The sequence below is a fragment of the Colias philodice genome, chromosome 2, assembly GCF_061535455.1.
Source record: "Colias philodice isolate Cphi_HAF_F1 chromosome 2, ilColPhil1 Martin Lab GWU primary, whole genome shotgun sequence".
In the NCBI taxonomy this organism is placed as follows: Eukaryota; Metazoa; Arthropoda; class Insecta; order Lepidoptera; family Pieridae; genus Colias; species Colias philodice.
In genome coordinates, this window is record NC_143087.1 from 86,390 (window position 1) to 110,388 (window position 23,999).

Consider the following 23,999-nt stretch of genomic DNA (forward strand, 5'->3'; position numbering starts at 1 on the left):
CCCGACACACGCACACGCCCGCACGTTATCGACACATCTATTCGACTATACTATGCCCAAAAAGTGGACTTTTGCTATCGAAACGTACGGGGCGCGGTGCAAAAGTGAAGCCACGGGATAAAAACAGAATTAAAATGCGCACACCCGAGGGTCACGACTCTATCGCTCGCGTGTGCGTATTTTACAAACAAATTAAAAATAAATCGTAAATAAGGTCGTCGCGTGTTACAGCTTTAAACATAAATAGAAGCTGTGCTTTCACAAAATAGTTGCAGCTAGTAAATTAATATTGAACATTTTTCATGCAATATAGAAATTAATAATTAATATCGGCATTAATATATTATTCGAATCACAGGTGATAGTGTTAGATTGAATTTGTGTTTGTTTTTATTGATCTGTAGTACAAAAAAAGTAAAGTAAAAAGTTTTCAGTTTCATAATAAAATGAGCGACAGTCTGCTCGTTTGATGAACGATTGAAATAATAATTAATGTCTATAGTTTTATACATAACTGATAACAAGTTTTATAATTCCATTTTGCAAGATGTTTCTGTTAGTCGTGAGTTTCCTTGTCGACTAAAAATTTTTTTGTTCTGTTCGTGTTCCTGTTATGCGTCGTGTGTGTCGCGTATGTGTGTCGCTATTGGTGTGAGAGAAGGTGTCGCGTGTATGGCACGTTGTGTGTTGTTGTACCGGGCAGGTTGGCGGGCGCGGGCTGCGCGTGCAGCAGCCCCTCGGCGGCGTGCAGCGCGCCGCTGTCCACGTGGATGGTCTTGGGGCGCGCGCGCCCCGCCGCCTTGCCGCGCAGGCGCGTCGGGCCCGCGCCCCCGCCGCCCCCCGCGCCGCCGCCCAATCGGTTCAGCGACTCCATGAACTCTGACTTCTCGAACACTTTGCCCTGAAATTGCAAACGCACTTCGTGAGCACTAACCGTAACACACATCAAATGAAACTTTTCAAAAAGCGAAGGAGAGAGACGGCGACCTCCCGCTCGGCCTCCTCCATGGCCTTCTTGAGCTTGTAGTCGTGCAGAATGGCGTCCCGGCGGCGCGCCTGCGCGTCCTTGCGCGCGGCGCGGCGCTCCCGCTCGGCCTCGTCCCGCGCGCGCCGCGCCGCCGCGCTCGCCTCGCTGCGCGCGCGCGCCTCCTCCGCGCGCTGGCGCCGCTGCAGCGACAGCAGCATGATGCGCTCCTTCTTGCGCTCCATCTCCTCCGCGCTGTTCTGCGCACACCGCCCCGCACACGCGACACGTATTAATATACGGTACCAAAAAAATATAAAGAATATTCAAATCTAAAAGTATACATTGAAATATATGAGTTCAATTGAACGATGAATTAATGTTATAATTAAAATAAACTTCTCTTTAAAACTTTGAATATGAAAATGTATTTAAATTTAATTATCACTACATAGTATAAAACGAAGTCGCTTTCTCTGTTCCTATGTCCCTATGTCCCTTTGTACGCTTAAATCTTTGAAACTACACGACGGATTTTGATGCGGTTTTTTTTAATAGATAGAGTGATTCAAGAGGAAGGTTTATATGTATAATAAACATCCATTAAATAGTGGAGAAGTACTGTTATTTTTGAGGTTTCTAATGTGATGTCGTAAATAATTACATTTTTTCCGCTTTCATTGCAAACGCAGGCTGAACCCTACGAGTTTTATCAAAATAATGTTCTAAGTATTGTACAAATTGAAAAGGTCTACAGAAACGTCCGCGATGGTATATGTCTATATCTTATGGATAACCCACAATAACTTTTTTTTGTCATTTACTTTTTACGACAAATAATGGTTCATTTTCGAAGCGATTTTAACCAATACAGCATTAATCCTTAACGAATAAAATACCTTGAATACATTGTTCATTTAATATAGATCTATATGGCCCCTTACACCGTATGATTTAAGTGAATATTTTCGAAGATATTACAGATTTAAAGTATCGTGGGTTGCTTTAAGATGGTCGAGTTTGGTTGAAATCTGTGCTATGGAGTTATCTATCCATCGCATTGATGACATGTGCGCGTTGAGAATTCGTCAGATTTGAACGATCTGAAAAAAAGGCTGACTCACGCTCACTCACGCTAACTCAGGACCACTCACGCTCACTCAGGCTGACTCACGCTCACTCACGCTAACTCAGACTAACTCACGCTAACTCTGGCTCACTCAGGCTAACTCAGTATCACTCACGCTCACTCACGCTAACTCACGCTAACTCACGCTCACTCACGCTAACTCACGCTCACTCACGCTAACTCATGATCACTCACGGTCACTCAGGCTCACTCACGCTAACTCAGGATCACTCGCGCTCAGTCACACTAACTCAGGATCACACGCTAACTCAGGATCACTCACGCTAACTTAAGCTCACTCACTCTAACTCACGCTAACTCAGGATCACTCACGCTAATTCAAGATCACTCACGCTCACTCACGCTAATTCAGGATCACTCACGCTCACTCAGACTGACTCACGCTCACTCACGCTAACTCAGGACCACTCACGCTCACTCAGGCTGACTCACGCTCACTCAGGCTAACTCACGCTAACCTGAGTTAAGTTATCCAAAAATTTTACACCAAACACCATACATTTAGTATGAGATATGACTATCCTAAACATGTAATATGAAAAATTTTGGTTCTTTTTTCGAATTTGTGCTTAAATTACTTCGCAAATTTTAATAAACATTCATTTAGAAACTGTAAATAGAGCTCGATATGGAATACAATGGTATCCCAAAACGAGGACGTCACTTCGAACATTTTCTTTGAACACAAAATGTATGGAAAATTCAATGTAAGGGAGTGTTTAATGTAACTTTTTTGGATATTTCCCGTTTTATTTGTAAAAAGTTATTATTGTCATTTTACTGATTAGGTAAAGGGCTTTCGACATCAGTTTAAAGTTTTTTGATATCTGCAATAGTTACGGAATAATCGCCTGTGCACACTTAACGATTACACCCTGTATTTAAATAAGTAAACAATGCACGCACGGGGTCGGGCTCGAGCTCGCCGATGACGAGCGCGGCGGGCGCGGGCGCGGGCTCGTTGGTGAGGCGCTGCGTCTGCCGCGCGATGCTGTCCCGCGCCGGCGACGCGCGCGTCTCGCTCGGCTCCCGCGTGTCTCGTACATCCCGCGCGTCTCGTACATCCCGTACATCCCGCGCGTCTCGTACATCCCGCGTGTCTCGTACATCCCGTACATCCCGTACATCCCGCGTGTCTCGCGCTTCCCGTGCATCTCGCATATCCCGCATATCTCGCGTCTCTCGCATTTCACGCGAATCGCGAGAATCTCTTGACTCTGTACGTTCTAGTGGCGTGTTTCTGTAAAAATTGTGTTATCCAATAAATTTATATTATTATGCCTAGTGATAAAAAAATAATATTTTAAAGTATTTCAATATTATAAAACTAAATATGAAGATGAATAAACGTCACTATATACTGTTCGTTCGTATGCAAGCTGTGTTCACCTATAACATGAGATGTATCATGGAATAACTGTTTCTATTTTTGTGGACCTATTGTCTTATCTTTCCATCCATAAGAATATTTCTTGTGCATTAACCAATAACGTACAACGAAAGACCATTAAACGAGTCGAATGTAACGGCAGTACCTGTGCACCACGAAGGGCTCCTCCCGGTCGGGCCAGTCGTCGGGCCGCTCGGGGCTGTCGGCGCGCTCCTTGCGGGGCGAGCCGCGCCTGCGCAGCGGCGGCTTGGCGCGCTTGGGCTGCTCGTCGTCGAACGAGATGTAGAAGCCCTTCTCGGGCCGCTCGGGCCGCTCGGGCCGCTCGGCCGGCTCGCGCTCGAACGAGTCGCGCGCCAGCGCGGGCCGCGTGGGGGACGGCAGGCGGTACGTGCGCGTGCCCGACGAGATGCGCAGGCGGCCCACGGCCGGCAGCTCGTCCTCCGCGCTGCCGATGAACGAGATGCTCTGCGGCCGCATGTCGTCGGCGTCGGGCAGCGAGCCGGCGCGCTGCGGCGTGCGCGCGCGCCGCGGGCTGGCCGCCGGCGACTGCACCGTGTAGCTCGCGTGGTCGTGCGGGCCCGTGCCGTTGTACGCGGGCTCCCGCTCGCCCCGCTCGCCCCGCTCGTGCAGCACGAAGGCCTGCGGGGACCAGCGCCCGCGCTCGCTGGCCGGCGCCGGGGAGGGAGACTTCCACGCACGGGGCGGATCCACCGGTTGAGAGAACGTATTCGATTGCTGGTTTTGTTGATGCAACTGAAAATATAAATATATAATATATATATATATATATATATTAGAATGAATTTGAATTAAATCAACACATGAATTATACATATCATAATTTAAACGTGCACTCGGAATAGCGTTACCTGCCAGCCCCTTAGCTCGGCGTGCTCGTGCACGTGCTGCTGCAGCTGCGCGTGCTGCGCCCAGGTGCGGCGCTGCGGCACGTGCGGCGCGTGCGGCACGTGCGGCGCGTCGTGCAGGAAGAACTGGCGCGCCGCGTCGGGCTCGATGGCGCGGTACTGCGGCTGGTGCGGCTGGTGCGGCGGCTCGGGCTCGGGCTCGTAGGGCGCCAGCTGCGGCGTGGAGCCGAACGCGCTCAGCGCCGCGCGCGCCACGTTCTGCTGCGAGCTGAACGCGCTGTGCTGCAACACCACACGACACGACATAATATACAAACCGCACCTACTGCTTCACTGCCTGGCACGATGCCAAATATAAATACAACTCGTCATCGTTCAGATCCCTTACGATTCACACACGTTTGTTTGCATGTTAAAAATTATAAAAATTTCACAAAACAAACTATATCATCCGTCTATAAAATCAGGCATCACATAATCTCTATCTAATCTTACTCTATCTAGTAATGCGATCACACGTAAGTTACATCACACCCGGTTAACGACAAACACGTCAAATGTTACCACTATTTCTCATGCACACATAATAAATAACTATAACAAAATTAAAACACGTAAAATAACCGAATCGATCCATCTCTGTTCACCCTTAAACTAAGAAATAAGAAATTGTATCATTAACTAAACGACGTATTCGAGATATCAATGATATAGTTTTAAAAAAATAAATATAACTACATACTTATTGTTTACGAAGAATACTCACTAATTGTGGAATGTTCGGTTGATAATGTTGGAAATGTTGTTGCTGTTGAAACAGCTGTTTCGCCTGTTGCTGTTGCAACTGCTGCTGGAGTTGTTGCTGTTGCTGCTGCAATTGTTGTTGCAGCTGTTGTTGCTGTTGCTGAAGTTGTTGCTGCTGCTGCTGTTGTTGCTGCTGCTGTAACTGATTCTGTTGGCTCGCGAGTCGCGCTATGTCGCTCTGTATGTCTTGTAAACTCGAGTTCATTCTGTAACCATCACTTTTCGAGTGAATATTTCTGGCCAAATGAAATATTTCACAAATTGCAATTTAACGCAAAGTACTCACTTCGCTATCGATTGCTGATATTGTTCTAAGGCTGTATTTTCTGCAGTCTGGCTCGGCGCTTCGGGGACCACATCCTATATGATTGGTACGAGCAAGGTTGGGATTATCAATGTCCTTTATTATATATTAAATAAATTTATATTTAAATATGGCTGAGTAATTTGTTCTAATTAGATGAGGGTGAACACCGATGACTTAAATTGATAATTAATTATATATCGTATTGCACTAATAACTGACAAAAATGATAACAAAATATAGTGCAAAAAAAGGCAAAAATTAAAAAGCTAAAATGTGGTTACATATTATTGTAGATGACATTTAAAAGCTTTACTAACAAATTGAATCAAACAGATACAGTGACTACGGTGGATACATGCTTTTAAACACACACAGACAACATGCACTAACATGCAACACGTTTGAGTGCACAAACAGACATTTCATTCCTTATAAATCATTCACAACTAATCTTAACAAACATGATTTGGTATGTCTTTTTCATGAGTAAATGGTGTGTATATGTATGATAGGATCGCCCTATATTTGTTATTAAACGATATATTAAATAAAACATATCTAAGACAAAAACTATACGATTTATATATTTTGCGAAATAACTGCCTCGAAGGACCAATTTTGAAACTGCTTCTTTTAACTATAATAATCCATACTAATATTATAAATGCGAAAGTAACTCTGTCTGTCTGTCTGTTACTCAATCACGCCTAAACTACTGAACCAATTTGCATGAAATTTGGTATGGAGATATTTTGATACCCGAGAAAGGACATAGGCTACCTTTTATTGCGAAATGTGTGCCACGGGCGAAGCCGGGTCGGACCTCTAGCATAATATTATAAATGCGAGTGTGTTTATTCGTTTTAATGTGACATGGCCATGGGTAACTTTTGACAGCGGTGAAACGACTCATACTAATGCGAATTTAACATCAGGGGAATCCGCGGGCAAAGAAAAATATATGAATATTATTTTCAATAAAAGTGATGATGATGATATTGTTCATGAACGCCCAACGACCAGGCGAGTTTGTTCGTTCGCTAGCTATTCAGATACTGAGCCATCTGCGCACGCGCGGCCTGTAGATAGAGAGCATAGCGTACGGGATGTGGGTGGGAATATGTGGGTGGTTTACTTTAATCAGTCGTCAAAATTTCCAATTTGAGGAAAATTTAAAAAATGATTTAAACAATAGTTAGGGAAATTTCGATTGACAGAAAAATTACGATGTCAGGAAAATTTCTATACGTCGGGAAAATTTGTATAAGTCATGAAAAATTATATACGCCAGTAAAATTTCTTTACGTCAGGAAAAATTTTAAAAGCCAGGAAAATTACTATACGTCGGGAAAATTTGTATAAGTCATGTAAAATTATATACGCCAGGAAAATTTATTTACGTCAGGAAAAATTCTATAAGCCAGGAGAATTTCTATAGGCCAGGAAAATTTCTATACGTCGGGAAAATTTCTATAAGCCAGGAAAATTTCTATACGTCAGGAAAATTTATATACGTCGTGAAAATTTGTATAAGTCATGAAAAATTATATACGCCAGGAAAATTTCTTTACGTCAGGAAAAATTCTATAAGCCAGGAAAATTTCTATACGTCAGGAAAATTTCTATACGTCGGGAAAATTTGTATCAGTCATGAAAAATTATATACGCCAGGAAAATTTCTTTACGTCAGGAAAAATTCTATAAGCCAGGAAAATTTCTATAGGCCAGGAAAATTTCTATGCGTCGGGAAAATTTCTATAAGCCAGGAAAATTTCTATACGTCAGGAAAATTTCTATACGTCGGGAAAATTTGTATAAGACATGAAAAATTATATACGCCAGGAAAATTTTTTTACGTCAGGAAAAATTCTATAAGCCAGGAAAATTTCTATACGTCAGGAAAATTTCTATACGTTGGGAAAATTTGTATAAGTCATGTAAAATTATATACGCCAGGAAAATTTCTTTACGTCAGGAAAAATTCTATAAGCCAGGAAAATTTCTATACGCCAGGATAATTTCTATACGTCGGGAAAATTTCTATAAGCCAGGAAAATTTCTATACGTCAGGAAAATTTCTATACGTCGGGAAAATTTGTATAAGTCATGAAAAATGATATACGCCAGGAAAATTTCTTTACGTCAGGAAAAATTCTATAAGCCAGGAAAATTTCTATACGTGAGGAAAATTTCTCTTTGCCGCAAAAATTTCTATACGTCAGGAAAAATCCATAAGTCGGGAAAATTTCTATAAGTCAATAATAAAAAGTAATATTATATATAAATTATGATAAAATACGTATTTAAGGCTATAGACACGATTCAACTATAAATTTATATTTAAACATGGTATGCACTATAAATAACCTTATATTTCGTGTTTCTCAGAAATAATTCAGAAGAGAACTTAATACAACGGTTCCGTGAGATGGGAGAGGATACGGAAGATTGCTCTAAACCGTTGTTAGGCGATTGTGAAGGTAATATTATTATTTATTTAATTAAGTATTTAATTTGATAGATAAATTAAAAAATTTAATCAGAGAGATAATGTAAAAAGCAGTTTTAATCGTACTAATATTATAAATGCGAAAGTTTGTGAGGATGTGTGTGTGTTTGTTACTCTTTCACGCAAATACTACTGAACCGATTACAATAAAATTTAGCACACATATTATAGAAGGTAACTTGGATTAACACTTAGGGTAAGTTTTATCCCGGAAATCCCACGGGAACGGGAACTATGCGGGTATTCTTTTGAAAACGTGGGCGACGCCGCGGGCGGAAATCTAGTTCATTATAAAAACATGTCTGAACAACTTCAATAATGGTATTTATCAACCAAATTTGCACACTGGCATATTCAAATGAAACTTTGATATGTGTTCAATACCGTCGTTTAGTTACGTTTAGTTCCTTATCGCAAACTAGATGGCGCCACGTTAGAATTGTTCGAACTTATAACTGGCTAGTGTTTTGTTTTTGTAATATCATATGTATACTGTGTTTTGATTAATTAAATGCCTTACAACAGCAGTGGTGTTTTATTAGTGAATCCAAGTATAGTGAATTAGTGACAGTGTACGCAGCGACATCTGGTGCCGAAACCCGGGAATAAAGGAATAATAAGGACTTGTAAAAACCGTGAGTAAAGTGAACTAAGTGGACAATAAAGACTTGTAAAAATTCAGTGTTGTGATAACTTGGACTTATAAAAATTAGCTTAAATATTAACTTAGAAAATTTTGATTAAATATTGGACTTAGAAAAAATCGATAAAAATTAGTATGCATCTTGGACTTAGAAAAATTCGATAAAAATTAGTATGCATCTTGGACTTAGAAAAATTTGATTAAAATTTGTATGAATACTGGACTTAGAAAAAATTTGATAAAAATTAGTATGCAAATGGGACTTAGAAAAATTTCATAAAATTTGTATACACTTTGGACTTAGAAAATTTTTGAATAAAATTAAAGATAGAAGAAATGGATCCATTCGTTGCTCAGCAAGTAGAGATACATGAACAAATAAATAAAAGTTTTTCAAATTATAAAAAGACCCCAAAAGAGAGACTGACAAACGTTTACATAGAAATAAAATTAGAATGTTTGGAGGCAAGTTGGAAGAAGTTTACCGAGAATCATTTGAATATTATATCAGTTGCATCAAAAAGGGAACGCGAAAAAACCCCCTATTTTACCGAAGAGATTTATGATAACCTAGAAGAAATTTATATTAGTTACAAATCTAAAATGAAGGTTGATCTTGGTTCCAGCTCAGCGGGTTCTTCTAAAGTCAGTCCATCGAACGTCACCTGCGCAGGCAGTGAAGTGAAGCTGCCACAAATACAGTTGCCCACATTTTCGGGTAATTATGAAGAATGGCAGAGCTTCCACGACATGTTTGTCTCTTTGATCGATAGAAATCCATCATTAAGCCAAGTTCAGAAGTTGCATTACCTGAAATGTAGTTTAAAAGGCGAACCAGAGAATTTATTAAGGAGCTTATCGACTACTGATACAAATTATCAAGAGGCGTGGGACAGATTGAAGCGCAGGTATAATAACAAAAGATTCAATGTCAATGAAATTCTAAAACGTTTGTTCGGTCAAAAGCCTATGTCTAGCGAGTCGGCTACAGCAATCAAACATCTTATCGATACCACGGAGGCATGTTTGAAGGCTCTAAAGAATTTAGATATTGACGTGTCTTCGTGGGATGCGATTATTAATTTTTTAATAGTGTCAAAATTAGATTTAGAGTCCCGCCGCCAGTGGGAGACCGAGGCTAGTCGATCTCAAACCGACAGCATCCCAAAATGGAGTGAGCTCGTAACCTTCCTGGAAAGTAGATTTAGAACATTAGAGATGCTAGTAGGTGAATCTAAACAAAACATGAAGAATAGTATAAGTCCAAAGCAAACAAGACAAAAGGCGTTTCATATTATACAAGATAGTAAAAAGGATACTTACAAAGAAAATAGTAAAGTCTGCGTATGCTGTTCAGATGCTCATTTATTATACCAATGTAAACAATTTGGAGGCAAGTCTCCCGAAGATAGATATGAGTTTATTCAAGCCAAGAGACTTTGCTTCAATTGTTTCTCATCCAACCACAACGTGAGGAGCTGTCACCAGTCGACGTGTTGCCGGCGTTGTGGCAGACGACACCACACCCTGCTGCATATAGAAAGAAATCCTCTCCCTGTGTCTGGGGAACCAAGTACGAGTACTACCCACCAACCGACGAGTTTAGATGAGAATCGCCAGTATGATAAGAAAGTAGTAGCTCATGTTGCGAAAGATAAACATCAAGTCAAAGTGCTATTAGCTACAGCATTAGCTAGAATTAAATCCCCAAATGGCTGCGTCCAAACTGCGCGAATATTAATCGATCAAGGCTCTGAGGCCTCTTTTATTACCGAAAGTACTGTACAATATTTATGTCTTAAGCGTACACCAATAAATGGTTTAATAACTGGAGTAGGTGATGGTAAACTTAGATCTAAGCACATTGTTTCATTTGAGTTAGAATCACTACATAATCATGAATTTTCTGTTTCAGTAAATGCATTTGTGTTGCCATCTTTAACATCTTTTCTTCCGTCGAGTAAGGTTTCCATTTTTGATTGGCCAGAGCTCAATAATCTACCGTTAGCAGATCCCAAATATGGTTCACCTGGTAAGATAGATATTATTTTAGGAGTAGATATTTTCAGTCAAATAATGTTGAGTGGTTTCTTGAAACATCCCATGCATGACGGTCCTATTGCACAGAATACTCATCTTGGCTGGATCTTGTCTGGAAGAATAGGCGAAAATGAAGAAGCAAATCCTAGAGTAGTAAATTTACATTTACAGGTAAGAGAAGATAATATTTTGACACAGTTTTGGGAAATTGAAAGAGAACCAGATTTAATAGGAAAGAAACTTACGAAGGAAGAAATCAGATGTGAAGAAATTTATGAGAGTACTACCACAAGAAATGAAGAAGGTCGTTACGTAGTGAGATTGCCATTTAAGGAGCCAGATCCAAAGTGTGTGTACGGAAATTCCAAGGAAGTTGCTTTGAAGAGGTTTAAGGTATTAGAAAGAAAGTTTAAAAAGAATTCTGACTTGCACGCTGAATATGAGAAGGTTTTAGTCGACTACCAGAATCAGAAACACATGGAACCGATTTTAAGTAAGGAGGACATTGAGTATCCATTTTCCTTTTACCTACCTCATCACGCCGTGATAAGGGAAGACAAGGAAACCACCAAACTTCGTGTTGTTTTTGATGCGTCGTGCAAGGGGAATAACAACGTATCATTGAATGACACGTTACTCGTTGGACCTAAAATTCAACAAGTTTTGCGCCACATTATAATGAGGTGGCGAACGCATATTTATTGTATTGTGGCAGACATCGTACAGATGTATAGACAGATAGTGGTACATGAAGATGATTCCGATTTCCAAAGAATTTTATGGCGAGCTAATCCATCACAACCCATACAACATTTTAAGCTATCGCGACTTACCTTCGGTACTGCTTGTGCACCGTATTTGGCGGTTAAATCACTGCAACAATTGGCTCGAGATGAAGAGTTAAGATATCCACTTGCCGCAAAAGTTACACTTGAAGATTTTTATATGGACGATTTGTTGACCGGTTGTAATTCAGAAGAGAAAGCTATAGATATTTATAAAGAGATGAATCAATTAATGTCTAAAGGTGGGTTTAAGCTCCAAAAGTGGTGCAGTAATTGTCCAAAATTACTGAATCATATCGAACATGATAATCAATCTTCAAAAGATACATTTATTTTTAAAATCAATGACACAATTAAGGTGTTGGGTATTTCCTGGAATAAAAACATAGATAAATTTGAGTATACTTACAACTTACCGGAGTTAGATGAGCCTGTAACCAAACGGAAAGTGTTGTCTGATATTGCGCGACTTTACGACCCTTTAGGTTGGGTTGCTCCTGTCCTTATTACGGCGAAGATCTTTATGCAAACACTGTGGAAATCTGGATTAAATTGGGATGAAAATCTTTCGTCAGAATTATTAAACCAATGGCTACATTTTAGAAAAGAGTTAGATGGTATTCGAGGTATAGCTGTTCCTAGGTGGCTTTCTACAACGAATGATGGTCCAGTTGAGCTTCACGTATTTGCTGACGCTTCTCAGGTAGCTTATGCTGCTGTCGTCTATCTGAAAACAATGGACACCGAAGGTAATACTCACGTAAATGTAGTCACATCTAAAACTAAAGTCGCCCCAATTCAGAAGGAGATATCCATTCCGAGAATGGAACTATGCGCGGCGTTGTTGGCTGCCAAATTAATTTCTGAGGTTGCACAGGTACTGCAGGTACCTAAAGATAAGTTGTTTGCCTGGTCCGATTCGACCATAGTGCTTGCATGGCTCCGTGGAGAACCCAGCCGATGGACGACGTTTGTAAGCAACAGGGTTTCCGAGATTTTGACTGTTTTGGATGGTGATCAATGGAACCATGTTGCCACAGACCAAAATCCAGCCGATTGTGCCTCTAGAGGTATGTCCTCTCGAGATCTAATCCATAATGATCTTTGGTGGCATGGTCCTAAGAGCCTACACGAAAACCATGTTTATAGTACACATTTAGATGTTGACACTGATGTTGAGTTACGACCGTTAAAGGTACTTACCAATGCGACGCGATCTGCTGTAGAATTTATATGGGAGCGGTTTTCAAATCTAACTAGAATGTTACGAGTTTTATCTTATTGTAGAAAATTTCTAAAACTGAGAGAACCTAAAGAATTAAGAGATATTAATAAAAGAATTACGACCAATGAAATGGACACTACATTAGATATAATTGTAAAAGCTACCCAAAGACTATATTTTGAAGATGAGATTAATAAGTTAATGTCTCGAGCCGGAAGTGTTACTAAAGGAAGTCCACTGCACACTCTTGCACCCTTTCTTGATGAAAAAGGGTTGCTAAGGGTGGGCGGTCGAATACAACTGTCTTCTGTGCAGTTTAATAAGAAACATCCTCTAATAATGCCCAGTGAGTCTCATCTCACTAGGTTATTAATATTGGATGCGCACCACAGAACACTTCACGGAGGTCCACAACTTATGATAAACTTCTTGAGAAGTAAATTTTGGATCCTACGACTTAGAGAAAAGGTGAAGAAGTGCTACAGAGAATGCATGACTTGCCTACGTTATTCTCGCCAGGATAACAACCAATTAATGGGCCAGTTACCTAAGGTTAGATTGACTCCGGATAAACCATTTAGGTCATCAGGTGTTGATTTTACCGGGTACATAGATATTAGGTTTTCGCCTGGTAGAGGATCGAAATCCTATAAGGGCTATATTTGTCTATTTGTATGTATGGCGACTAAGGCGATCCACTTAGAGGCTGTGTCAGACCTTACCAGTTCCGGATTCATAGCTGCATTCAAACGCTTTGTGTCTCGAAGAGGGCACTGCCGCGATCTGTACAGCGACAATGGGACTAATTTCGTTGGTGCGGATAAAGAGCTGCGTAAAATGTTGTGTCAAGCGAAATCAGTGTTGGCCGACGAAATTAGTAATTTACTTACCCAGGACGGAACCACTTGGCATTTTATACCACCACACGCGCCTAACTTTGGAGGGCTGTGGGAAGCGGGTGTTCGTTCAGCGAAAACACACCTGAAAAGAATAGTAGGAGACGCAATACTTACCTTCGAAGAACTGACAACTGTGTTGACCCAAGTAGAAGCCTGCTTAAACTCCCGTCCAATTTCTGCAATTAGTGATAATCCAGGTGACGAGATGCCCCTCACACCTGGGCACTTCTTAGTTGGTGAACCATTAGTCTTAATTCCTGAAAGCGATTATTCAAAGACCTCTCTCACAGGTCTTCAAAGGTGGAAGCTTACTCAACGGATGGTTAATAATTTTTGGAAGACGTGGTCTAATGAGTATTTAGTGACGTTAAATAATAGGTACAAATGGTTTTCAAAAAAGACAGAACCTGACGTTAACGATATTGTTATTATAAGGGACCATAATGTTCCTCCAGCTAAATGGTTATTAGGGAAAATCGTTGAAAAACATCCGGGTAAAGACAACCTTACCCGAGTTGTAACAATTAAAACTAAGAACGGTCTTTGTAAACGTCCTTGTAATAAGTTATGCATTTTGCCAAAGGCCTAGCTCATTAGTTATTGTATAGAGTTAATGTAGCAGTATTTTTTGTTCCTATTTTTTACATTGAAAAATGTTGTTGTTTAGAAGTAAATATTGTTTTAGTTCACTCTCAAGTTTATATTGTTTACGTTGAGTTTAGATGTATGTAATAAGAGTCTCTATTGTTTACGTTGAGATGTTATAAGAATTACTTTGTGTTTATTAGGTTAAATGTACTCTTGAACTGAATTGTTCTTTATGTTTCTTTTTGTTTAGAAAAGCACTAGGTGCTTTTGGTGGGCGGGATGTTCAATACCGTCGTTTAGTTACGTTTAGTTCCTTATCGCAAACTAGATGGCGCCACGTTAGAATTGTTCGAACTTATAACTGGCTAGTGTTTTGTTTTTGTAATATCATATGTATACTGTGTTTTGATTAATTAAATGCCTTACAACAGCAGTGGTGTTTTATTAGTGAATCCAAGTATAGTGAATTAGTGACAGTGTACGCAGCGACAATATGTGTCAAATTTCGTGTATCGAAGTGTAGTGTAGTGTCACAGTATTACCATTATTTCCTACAGTAGTGCGACGAATGTACTTGTGCAGAGAAACGGAGGGGAACTGGCGGGGGTCGGGCGACGCGGGCCGCGTAAAGCAAACACGCTTAGTTTGCTTTACCTAGCGCGAAAGGATGACGCAGTCGTATTTTTTGTGTAATAATTTTATTATACATAGGTACTTACATATTCTATTATGGCGCGCACAAACTGTTCGGTTTACGGATGTAAATCTACATTGAAATCCCAGAAGGAAACAATATTTCAGAAAGATTGTATTAATAATTGTATCTGTTGAATTAAAATCAAAGCTATGTATATGTTGTCCTCATTATTTTCTAATCAGATTGTACATCCCAATGCGAATGCATTACTTAGTTAAATGTTATAATATACAATTAAGAACATCCAAAAATAAAGTGTCCACGTAAATAATATTAAGCAGTGCAATATCTGTAATTATATATTTATGAACAAATAATTACATTAGATTTAATAATCGCAATTATTTTGAATGTAGATATGAATAAAGATTTCATCATAATATTAATAATCACAATTGTTTTATTTCCCATTTGTTGCAACCCTAGCGTATTTTCGTGTGGCAGCGTCATTACCTACGCTGGCGGCGGCATCGCGCGACATCAAAGGCGATTCCTTACTGTAGGAAATAATGGTAATACTGTGGTAGTGTTGTGTAGTGTACCGTAGTGCGTGCGGTTACCTGCGCGCTGTTCCCGTCGGGCTGCTTGTCGTCGGCGCCGTCCGCGCCGCGCCCCTTGCCCTGCAACACCGCCACCGTCACACACACTGCACCTCGCACACCGCACACCACACGTGACACCCCCCCCCCCTCCCCCTCCCTCCGCCACTACATGCACTCACACACTGGCCCGTACTAATATCCCTCCGGTACATATTGTTTCGTGAAACGGTGTCTCACTATAAGTACCGTTCAAAATTTCAAATGATTAATAAAACTATTTTCGTGATACTTTGCCAAATTTTTTGCAAAATATCATTGTAACACTAAGAAACAAATATGGCGTTGTGACCCGTGGATACCAGTGTAACGCGAATCTATTTCAAAGTGTTGGAATAGAAAAAGTGGCACACCCACAAGTTAGTCCGGAGGGTGTTACTACGGGCCGCATTTACATAAAATGCGTCGTTCAATAGAGATGCACCCGACGAAACAAGGTATTGTTAAATACACATAATAATTGTGAACTTCTGCGGCCTCTGTTCATTGACAATTCAATAGAATAAATCTACTCGAAATACTTTATGACCCAAATTGTTGAAACAACTGACCAATCTGTAAACGTGAACTCAATCAATATTTATACGTGATCGTTATTGTGCTTCTTAAACTTTATAACTCTTTGTACACAATTTATTATCTACATATTAGAATAAGAGTGATATTGAAAAAATATGTTTAAATTCAAAGTACACATGCGTGACCATGTGCCGTGAGGATGTTCGTACTTATCGACAGAGAATACTCGGTGGAACTGTTACAATTGCGTAAACTCAAATGGCAAATGTTTGCGTTGCAAAATATTCGTGAAAATAATTGGTTCTGCGTAAGCTCATTTTCTTCTCTAAATCTACGAATACGACTGTATAATTAAAAGCGGAAGAAATTTCGTTAGAAACTCTTACAAAATATTGAAGTCTATAAAGCGAATAAGTAATAACTGTAAAACATTAAGAGTAAGAAGGAATGAGAGGCGTGTAAGCGTGGGCGAGTCAACTGAATGTATCGAATGTACGGAATGACGAGTTTCGCAACAACTACTCTACGAGCCGCGGCCACTCACCAGGGAGGCCAGCTGGTATTGCAAATATGTATCCTAATGAAAATAAAAACAACATCTTTAGCATCTGTGTGTCATGTTGACCATAAGTTTTTCAATTTTTCTTATATGTATAACAATATAAAAACATTTTCATTAGTCTCGTAAATATTTTCGCGTACTTTTAGTTAACAGACGCGTCTTCTAAAGCTTTATTAACATTTTGTTAGTCACTAACAAAACAAAGATTCATATTTTATTAGTTATCTTTAAAGAAGATATTTTATAAATATAGTAAAAGTGTTTTTATAGATTGATGTGTAAGATTCTCAGAAACAAGATAGAAATATAAATAGAATGTTGTTCAACAGTGATTTTACAAGATTTTGCGGGCGTATATCAAATTTTGACTGAAGATAAACCATTTGATCATGTAATTTAAATATAAAAAGTAATATAGTATTTTAACCCTGAAAATATAGGTAGTTATAAGATAGAATATATCTAAATGGTTTTCCACCAAAAACAAAACATAGCCACACGTTCGTATCGCCCGTATGTGCGTGTGTGTGTGTGTACGTGTGCGTGTGCGCTGCTACTGACCCTGGTGACGGCCTGCAGGAAGGCCTGGTGGCCGAGGTGCTGGCGCTGGCGTGTGAGGGCCAGCTCCAGGCGCCGCTTGTCCAGCTCGATGCGGCGCCGCTTCTCCTCCAGCTTCAGCCGGATGTTGTTGAGCTGCGCGGCCATGGCGCCGCCCGCCCCCGCCCCCGCCCCGCCCCCCAGCCCGCCCAGCGCCCCCAGCCCGCCCAACCCGTCACCGTCCCCTCCACTGTCGTCCAACAACTCGTCGCCGTCTGCAATTATACACATAGCAGTGTAGTAAAATAGACAATATTCCGTGAATGTTTTGGCAGTATAGATTATTTTGTCACAGAAAGTAATTGTATATTATTATGTCCTTTTTAATGTTCATTATGCATTTAGAACATCAAATCAAAGCAAAATAATAATTCATTGATTACCTAGACTTAAAGACAATTTATTGATTGGCTTTGTAATGTGGTACATTACCACTTATCGTAAAAAAAGTGAAGATTGTAATAAACCTTAATAAAATTGTATACTAACTAGGCTGGTGCTCGTGCTGCAGACACTGCTGCTGCCATGTGGTGGTGACGGGCGCGGGCGTTACGAACGACGTGCTCTTGCGCCGCTCTCTGTCTCTGTCCTCTTTGTCTATGTGCGGGCCTGGAACCGCGGTAGCGAATATACGTCATTAATTGTTTACGGTGTACATATTCAGTGTAAAAAATATATTTTTGCTGAATGTTTATATTTACACCGAGGAGGTAAATATTTTTTTTTATATACTTAAATTATTCTAAGAGGAATACAAGAATCATTTCTCAACAAAAGTTGTAATAGTTTATTATATTCTGGTTGTGATTTTTAGTTAAAGGTTTGTATAAACCGATTATAGTGGAAAACAAAATACGGTTGCACAAGCTAAATTTGGTGCAGAATAATACTCAAAAAATACGAAAAATCGCAAGAAATAGGAGATGCAAAAGCCATATACTGATACATATATGCAAGAATGCATGTTGATATGTTTATATCGACTACTTTGTAAACATGTAGTTAATTACACCGAAAGCAAAATCTACAAAAAAGCGGGTAGAAGTAACAACTCAAGGATATAAATTAGAGTTTGCAAAACAGAAAAATCGTGTTAGTGAACAATTTTGAATTTGGGAATATGTGGTCATGAGGTGGTATTAATTTCATCACCATATCACTAACACTAACATAGGAGTTAACAATATATTGAAATATCCTAAATGTCAATAGAAGTAATATATTCCATAAATAATACAACAAAGGTAAATATATTATGAATTTGATCTATTAATAATATGAGAGCAATATAATGAGATGTGTGTTGCGTGCAGTGCTAGGTACCTATCTGGTCGCCGGTCCCGTTCCCGTTGTGGTGCGGGCGCGCCAGCGTGGCGAAGCTGGTGACGAGCCGCTCGCCGTCCGGGACGTCCCGCTCGGGCGCGTCCCCCGCACCGCCCGTGTTCCCCGCACTCCCCGCGTTCCTCATGTCCCCCGCATTCCCCGTTCCCGTGTTTCCATCGCCGTTGAAGTCGCCGTGCATGAACTGAAGTGAGCCGCGGATGTCTTGCCGCGACGATCGTAGCGGTGGGTTGTGATTGAGGTTGCCTGTAAATTGTAATTATAAATTATTGTAAGTTATAAAAATACTTTTCCCATGATAAAACTTCAAAATTCACTCTGTAAGTTGTATAAAAATAAAATTTATAAAAAGTTATACAATTTTTGGAAGCATTCTCTAATCACTAATGTCAACAAACAATACATTTATAAAGTCAATAATGTAATAAAATTTCATGATTTCGCTTTCATTGTCGTTAATTTTTCATTAATAATTTCTTATTTTTTTTTTGTATAAAGGCATCTAAATTGAGATATATAAATAGGATTTAAATCGAATAAGTATATGTGTGCGGGTCGGTACCGTGGTTGTTGGCGTGCTGCAGCGAGGTGAGCGTGGCGAGCTCCTTCTCGGGGTTGCGCGCGAAGTGCGGCGCGTCGTGCGAGCCGCCGAAGTTCTCCAGCGTGAGCTGGCTGTCGTCCGACACGGACGAGCGGCGCGAGCGGCGGCCCGCGAAGCTGCCCTCGCGCGACCCGCCCCACGCCGACGGCCGGCCCGCCGCCACGGCGGGCTCGCCCGGCCCGCCGGCCCCCGGCCCGCCCGCCTCGGGCAGGTCGCGCCGCAGCATGGCCGACAGCGTGGTGATGGCGCGGCCGCGGTGCACGGTGAACTCGTCGCGCGGCGGGCTGCAGCTGCGCCGCTCGGGCGTGGAGCAGGCGGACCGCGCCACGCTGCCCGCGCCCGCCGCGCTGGCCGCACTGGCGCCCGCACCCCGCCGCGCACCGCACGACGACGGGGAGCGGGGCACTGCACCACACCACACTGTTATATTTATTGTACACACTAATTGTGTAAACATAAATGCAAAATTTTCAATAAAATATTAAGTGAAATAAAAAAAACTTAAACAAATACATACTATATTAAACGCTAAAATAAAAGTATTTTATACCAATAACGTAAATAAAATCTTTACCAAAAAAAATCTAGCAACAATATGCGTAGGTAAGTGTATTTAAATTGTAATCTTTAAGTTTAATTTTGTGCGGACATATAAAACACACGAATTTATGTGAAAATGTTGAAATCGTTAATAATAATTATTAGTGTGATGTGTGGGAGTGTTGAGACCATAACATCAACGACTCCATGCCTGCACATGCACAGTTATGAAGCACCGAAAAGCGAGAACATGCAAAGCGACCGAACACGAAACGCGTCAGATAAAGCAAACAATATTTTAATAGAAAAAATAAATAAAAACAACAAATAAGGTGTTATAAAACATAATATTTATTTTGAACAACAAACTGTACACACGGACACACACACAGCCATCTGCTGACATTGGGAAGGCAACGTTTGTTTTATAATGTATCGAAATAAAACATGAACAACTAAAGCACTAGCTGTACTCGCAACCTACGTCGCTAAACATTTCTTAGTATGCGATTTACCCTTAAGCTCACTCACAAAGGAAAGTAAAATTTTTTCCTGAATTTAAAACCCAGAAATAGTTCATTACAATATTTATATTAAAGTTAAACAGTAGTTTATAACGATGCTCAATTAATCATTAGTTTGAAAGTTTTAGTGTAACATCTAGTCGAGTTCACAGTGATCGTCCGCGGGTTGCCTTCCCTAGCGGTGCACACGGACACGCGGGTACCTGCGAAGGGCGCGTGGTCGCGGTCACGGTCGCGGTCACGGTCGCGGTCGCGGTCGCGGTCCCCGCGCAGGTCGGGGATGGGCGTGGGCGGGGGCGGCGGCAGGTGGCGCTTGTGGCGCACGCCCCACGCGTTGCTGTGCGCGTCCGCTGCACACGAACACGCCACACCACTCAGCACCGACACACATCGCCTAGCCCTAGCGCCTAGCCCCTTGCCCCGCCTCGCACGGTTACCTTCTCCTCTTATATTCCCCGTATGTGGTGTAAAGCACAATGTACTCTTATATTCACGTAGAGAGTGAATAACATGTTAAATCAAGTATCCGAAGATAACTCGATTCATAATTCGGTCATAAGAAGCTTTTTACTGACAATTCCCTTCTTTGTAATAATGGTATGTACCCAGGAGACATCGTTTGCCCTACACACGTTTCACTACAGAAAATGTAAACATACACATACATACAATCCCAACATATACAAACACCTTTCGCTCACAGGTACTCATCTCGCTGTAAAATAACATATTTTAATCACGTATACCAATGAAATTGAAATTGTATGTTGAACAAACAAATGAATTTACTGTATTCAAATATGTTTACTTGATCCATCAATAAGTATTTCATCCGGAAACTTCAAACTTACCTCATGCTAGAAATATTTTTAGAAAAGATATAAGATGTCTCATATATAAGCTAAATGAATACTTGGGCAATATAAAATAACCTATAACGGCGATATCCCCAATACAATAGTACGCGAATCGGTTAATTATAGTTAAATTAGTAGAGGGCTCGATATTATGACCACATACTCCCAGTAGCGCATGCGATAGGGACTAAGCTCTACTACTGCCGCCGCATTCGATACTATTTATGGAATTCATGCTAAACGAAGGAACAGGTTAAATTATAAAATACAAAATGTTTAATTTTTGTTATCCTTCCTTCACAATTTATGAAAATGTTCCCAAAAATATATGGAAGAGTACTTGACACAAATTGTCCAGAAAAGTTTCGAATGCGGCGTCAGTAAAGAATCATACGGATGGTCAATCGGACCGATAGTGTTAGGGTCACTTAATGCTCGACCAACCTCCTGAGAGTCAAAATACGCTCGAATGGAAGCAAGCAAGATACTGCTCAGATCGCCACAATCGAAACTAAATATGCCAGAAATAATTTCTAAATTGTCGTGGGTAAATATTGTTGTGATAAATGATTTCGATTGCGGCGAGCGTTGAACAATGTCGGTGCGGGCGGGGGGCAGGGGGGAGGTCGGCACTCACCCTGTGGCGCGCGCTGCGCCGCGTGCACGGGGTGCACCTCCAGCATGTTGAACAGGTCCGCCAGCAGCGCCACCAGGTTCTGCCGCATCGACCTGCAAGGGGACGGGCGGTTAGCGGCGTGTGTCGGGGGGCGCGGGCGGGCGCTCGCGGGCACGTACCCCCGCATGTAGATGACGTCCTCGGGCAGCATGTGGAAGCAGTCGTGCGGCAGCGCGGTGCGGCAGAAGCGGTGCACGAGGTTGAGGTTGTGGCGGCAGTCGTGCAGCGAGGCGGCGCGCGCGAGGCGCAGCGCGGCGCGCGGCAGCGCCTCGGGGCAGTACCACGCCACCAGCGCGGCCAGCGCCGTGCCCGAGCACACGTCCTGCACGCTGCGCACCGCCGGCACGCCGCCCGCCCCGCCCGACCCGCTCGACTCCTGCGAAATTAGCACAGGAAAAGTTCACTGATTTAGTTAACAATAAAGCAAATTTGCTATAAAGAGTGAGTTGTGTAAATGTTTATAATTTGCTGAATGTAATTACCAAGATGATAGGTACATGTTATAAAGTATATCATCTTACAAATTATGGTCGTAAGTTGAGTGTTCAAAAATGTTTACTTTAATATTATAATCATCATTTTTTTTTTGAATAAAAAATAAACAATATTTTTTTAACTCGCACATACTGGTACGGGAGCTATTAACGTTTTAAAAAAAGTCATTTTAGTATAGTATAAAATTTCAGATATCTTAGAATCGTATATAACCAATCGAGTCTTTAGAGTTCGACAAGACGATGCCTTCTCGGACCTCAAGGAAATACGAGCTGGTGTGCCACAAGGAAGTGTTTTAGGTCCCATCCTATACCTTTTGTACACGTGTGACATCCCAGTATTAGAAAAAAACATTACTGCAACATTTGCTGACGACACTGCTATCATGGCCACAGGCATCACTTACCAGGAAGCAGGAGATAAAGTCCAAGAAGCTGTGAACCAGGTCTATGAATGGACTCGGAAATGGCGGATAAGATTGAACGAATCAAAATCCGTTCACATAAATTTTACAAACAAAAGAACACAGATTGTCCCGATACTCCTTAATGGCCAACAAATACCTTATGCTAACACGGCGAAATACCTTGGTATGACGCTTGACGCTAAGCTACGCTGGAAGGCTCACGTCAAGAAGAAGCGAGAAGAATTAGGCTTGCGCTATAAGAAATTGTATTGGCTTCTTGGAAGATACTCCCAGTTGTCGATACATAATAAGCTTCTCATATACAAACAAGTCCTCATGCCAGTATGGACGTATGGTATTCAGCTGTGGGGCTGTACCAAAAAAAGCAACATTAACATAATACAACGTTTCCAAAATAAAGTACTGAGAGACATTGTAAATGCCCCCTGGTACATCCGTAATGGTGACCTCCACCGTGACCTAAAAGTGGACACCGTGGACAAAATTGTTCAAAAACATGCAGAAGCTCATCAACATCGACTTCATCATCACGTGAATGTTGAGGCTATCCAGCTCCTTGATACCACGGACCTAGTGCGAAGACTAAAAAGGACTAAACCTTTTGAGTTAGTGTAGTGATAAGTGAAAAGTGAACAGTGACAATTATCTGTATACCAAAGCACACGAGCAAAGTGACTTACTTCCCCTTAACAGACACTAAGCAAGTGACAATGGACACTCTCTTAGAATAAGTTATTTAGAAATTTAGGTTAACATAAAATTACTTATTAGTCTTGTAGGCTAGATTGTAATTTGTATAAGGTGCTATTTTAATTAGCAACCTTATTTAATAAAAAAAAAAAAAAAATTTTAGTATAGTTGGGTTTTTGATATACTGTTTCTCTTGCTATTTCAGTTAGAGTCCGGGCTGTCTGGCTGGCCGTAGTGGTTGCGTTTATTAGTGCGCACAGGAAAATATCCGTAATTTAAAGTCATTTATTAACGCGTAATTTTTAATCTTTTGCCTTTAGATAGATCCATCAGACATACATTTTTTATTGCAAGACGTTTTTTTCGTTGTTAAATAGGTGCCAGACGCAATTTTTTATTTCAAAATAATTAAAATGTCATCGAAATAAGTGAAATTACATCAACATGAGTCCGCTTAAAAGATAAGTAATAACTTTATTACTTATATTATATTATCCTTTTTTATTGTCGAGCCAATTTAATAGGCAACATTTGACGTCTATCAATTTTATCTTCGAAGAGAGGTAACCTGCTTAAAAACATCGATTAAAGTGAATACGGTCACGATACGGATTTGAAACATTTGTAAATCGAATTTATTAATTTATGATGATTTTTGTTCACAAGTAATCAATGCATTCGATTCTAGATGTCAGATCTCGATT

The 23,999-nt window shown here is 40.9% G+C and overlaps 1 protein-coding gene across 1 annotated transcript in view; it reads right to left on the bottom strand.

Annotated features, from left to right (window-relative positions):
* Positions 1 to 23,999, bottom strand: part of Patronin (calmodulin-regulated spectrin-associated protein patronin) — a 62,427-nt gene that overhangs the window by 6,791 nt on the left and 31,637 nt on the right. Inside the window, exons 5-19 of the mRNA XM_089700822.1 lie at positions 21,803 to 22,059; positions 21,645 to 21,736; positions 20,354 to 20,500; positions 19,048 to 19,491; positions 18,468 to 18,731; positions 17,634 to 17,753; positions 17,109 to 17,359; positions 15,428 to 15,487; positions 5,461 to 5,534; positions 5,137 to 5,380; positions 4,374 to 4,652; positions 3,650 to 4,257; positions 3,021 to 3,354; positions 988 to 1,224; positions 697 to 901 (exon numbers count right to left, since the gene is read on the bottom strand). Of these exons, the coding sequence (XP_089556948.1) occupies positions 697 to 901; positions 988 to 1,224; positions 3,021 to 3,354; positions 3,650 to 4,257; positions 4,374 to 4,652; positions 5,137 to 5,380; positions 5,461 to 5,534; positions 15,428 to 15,487; positions 17,109 to 17,359; positions 17,634 to 17,753; positions 18,468 to 18,731; positions 19,048 to 19,491; positions 20,354 to 20,500; positions 21,645 to 21,736; positions 21,803 to 22,059 (3,616 nt within the window). The remainder of the gene's footprint in view (positions 1 to 696; positions 902 to 987; positions 1,225 to 3,020; positions 3,355 to 3,649; positions 4,258 to 4,373; positions 4,653 to 5,136; positions 5,381 to 5,460; positions 5,535 to 15,427; positions 15,488 to 17,108; positions 17,360 to 17,633; positions 17,754 to 18,467; positions 18,732 to 19,047; positions 19,492 to 20,353; positions 20,501 to 21,644; positions 21,737 to 21,802; positions 22,060 to 23,999) is intronic.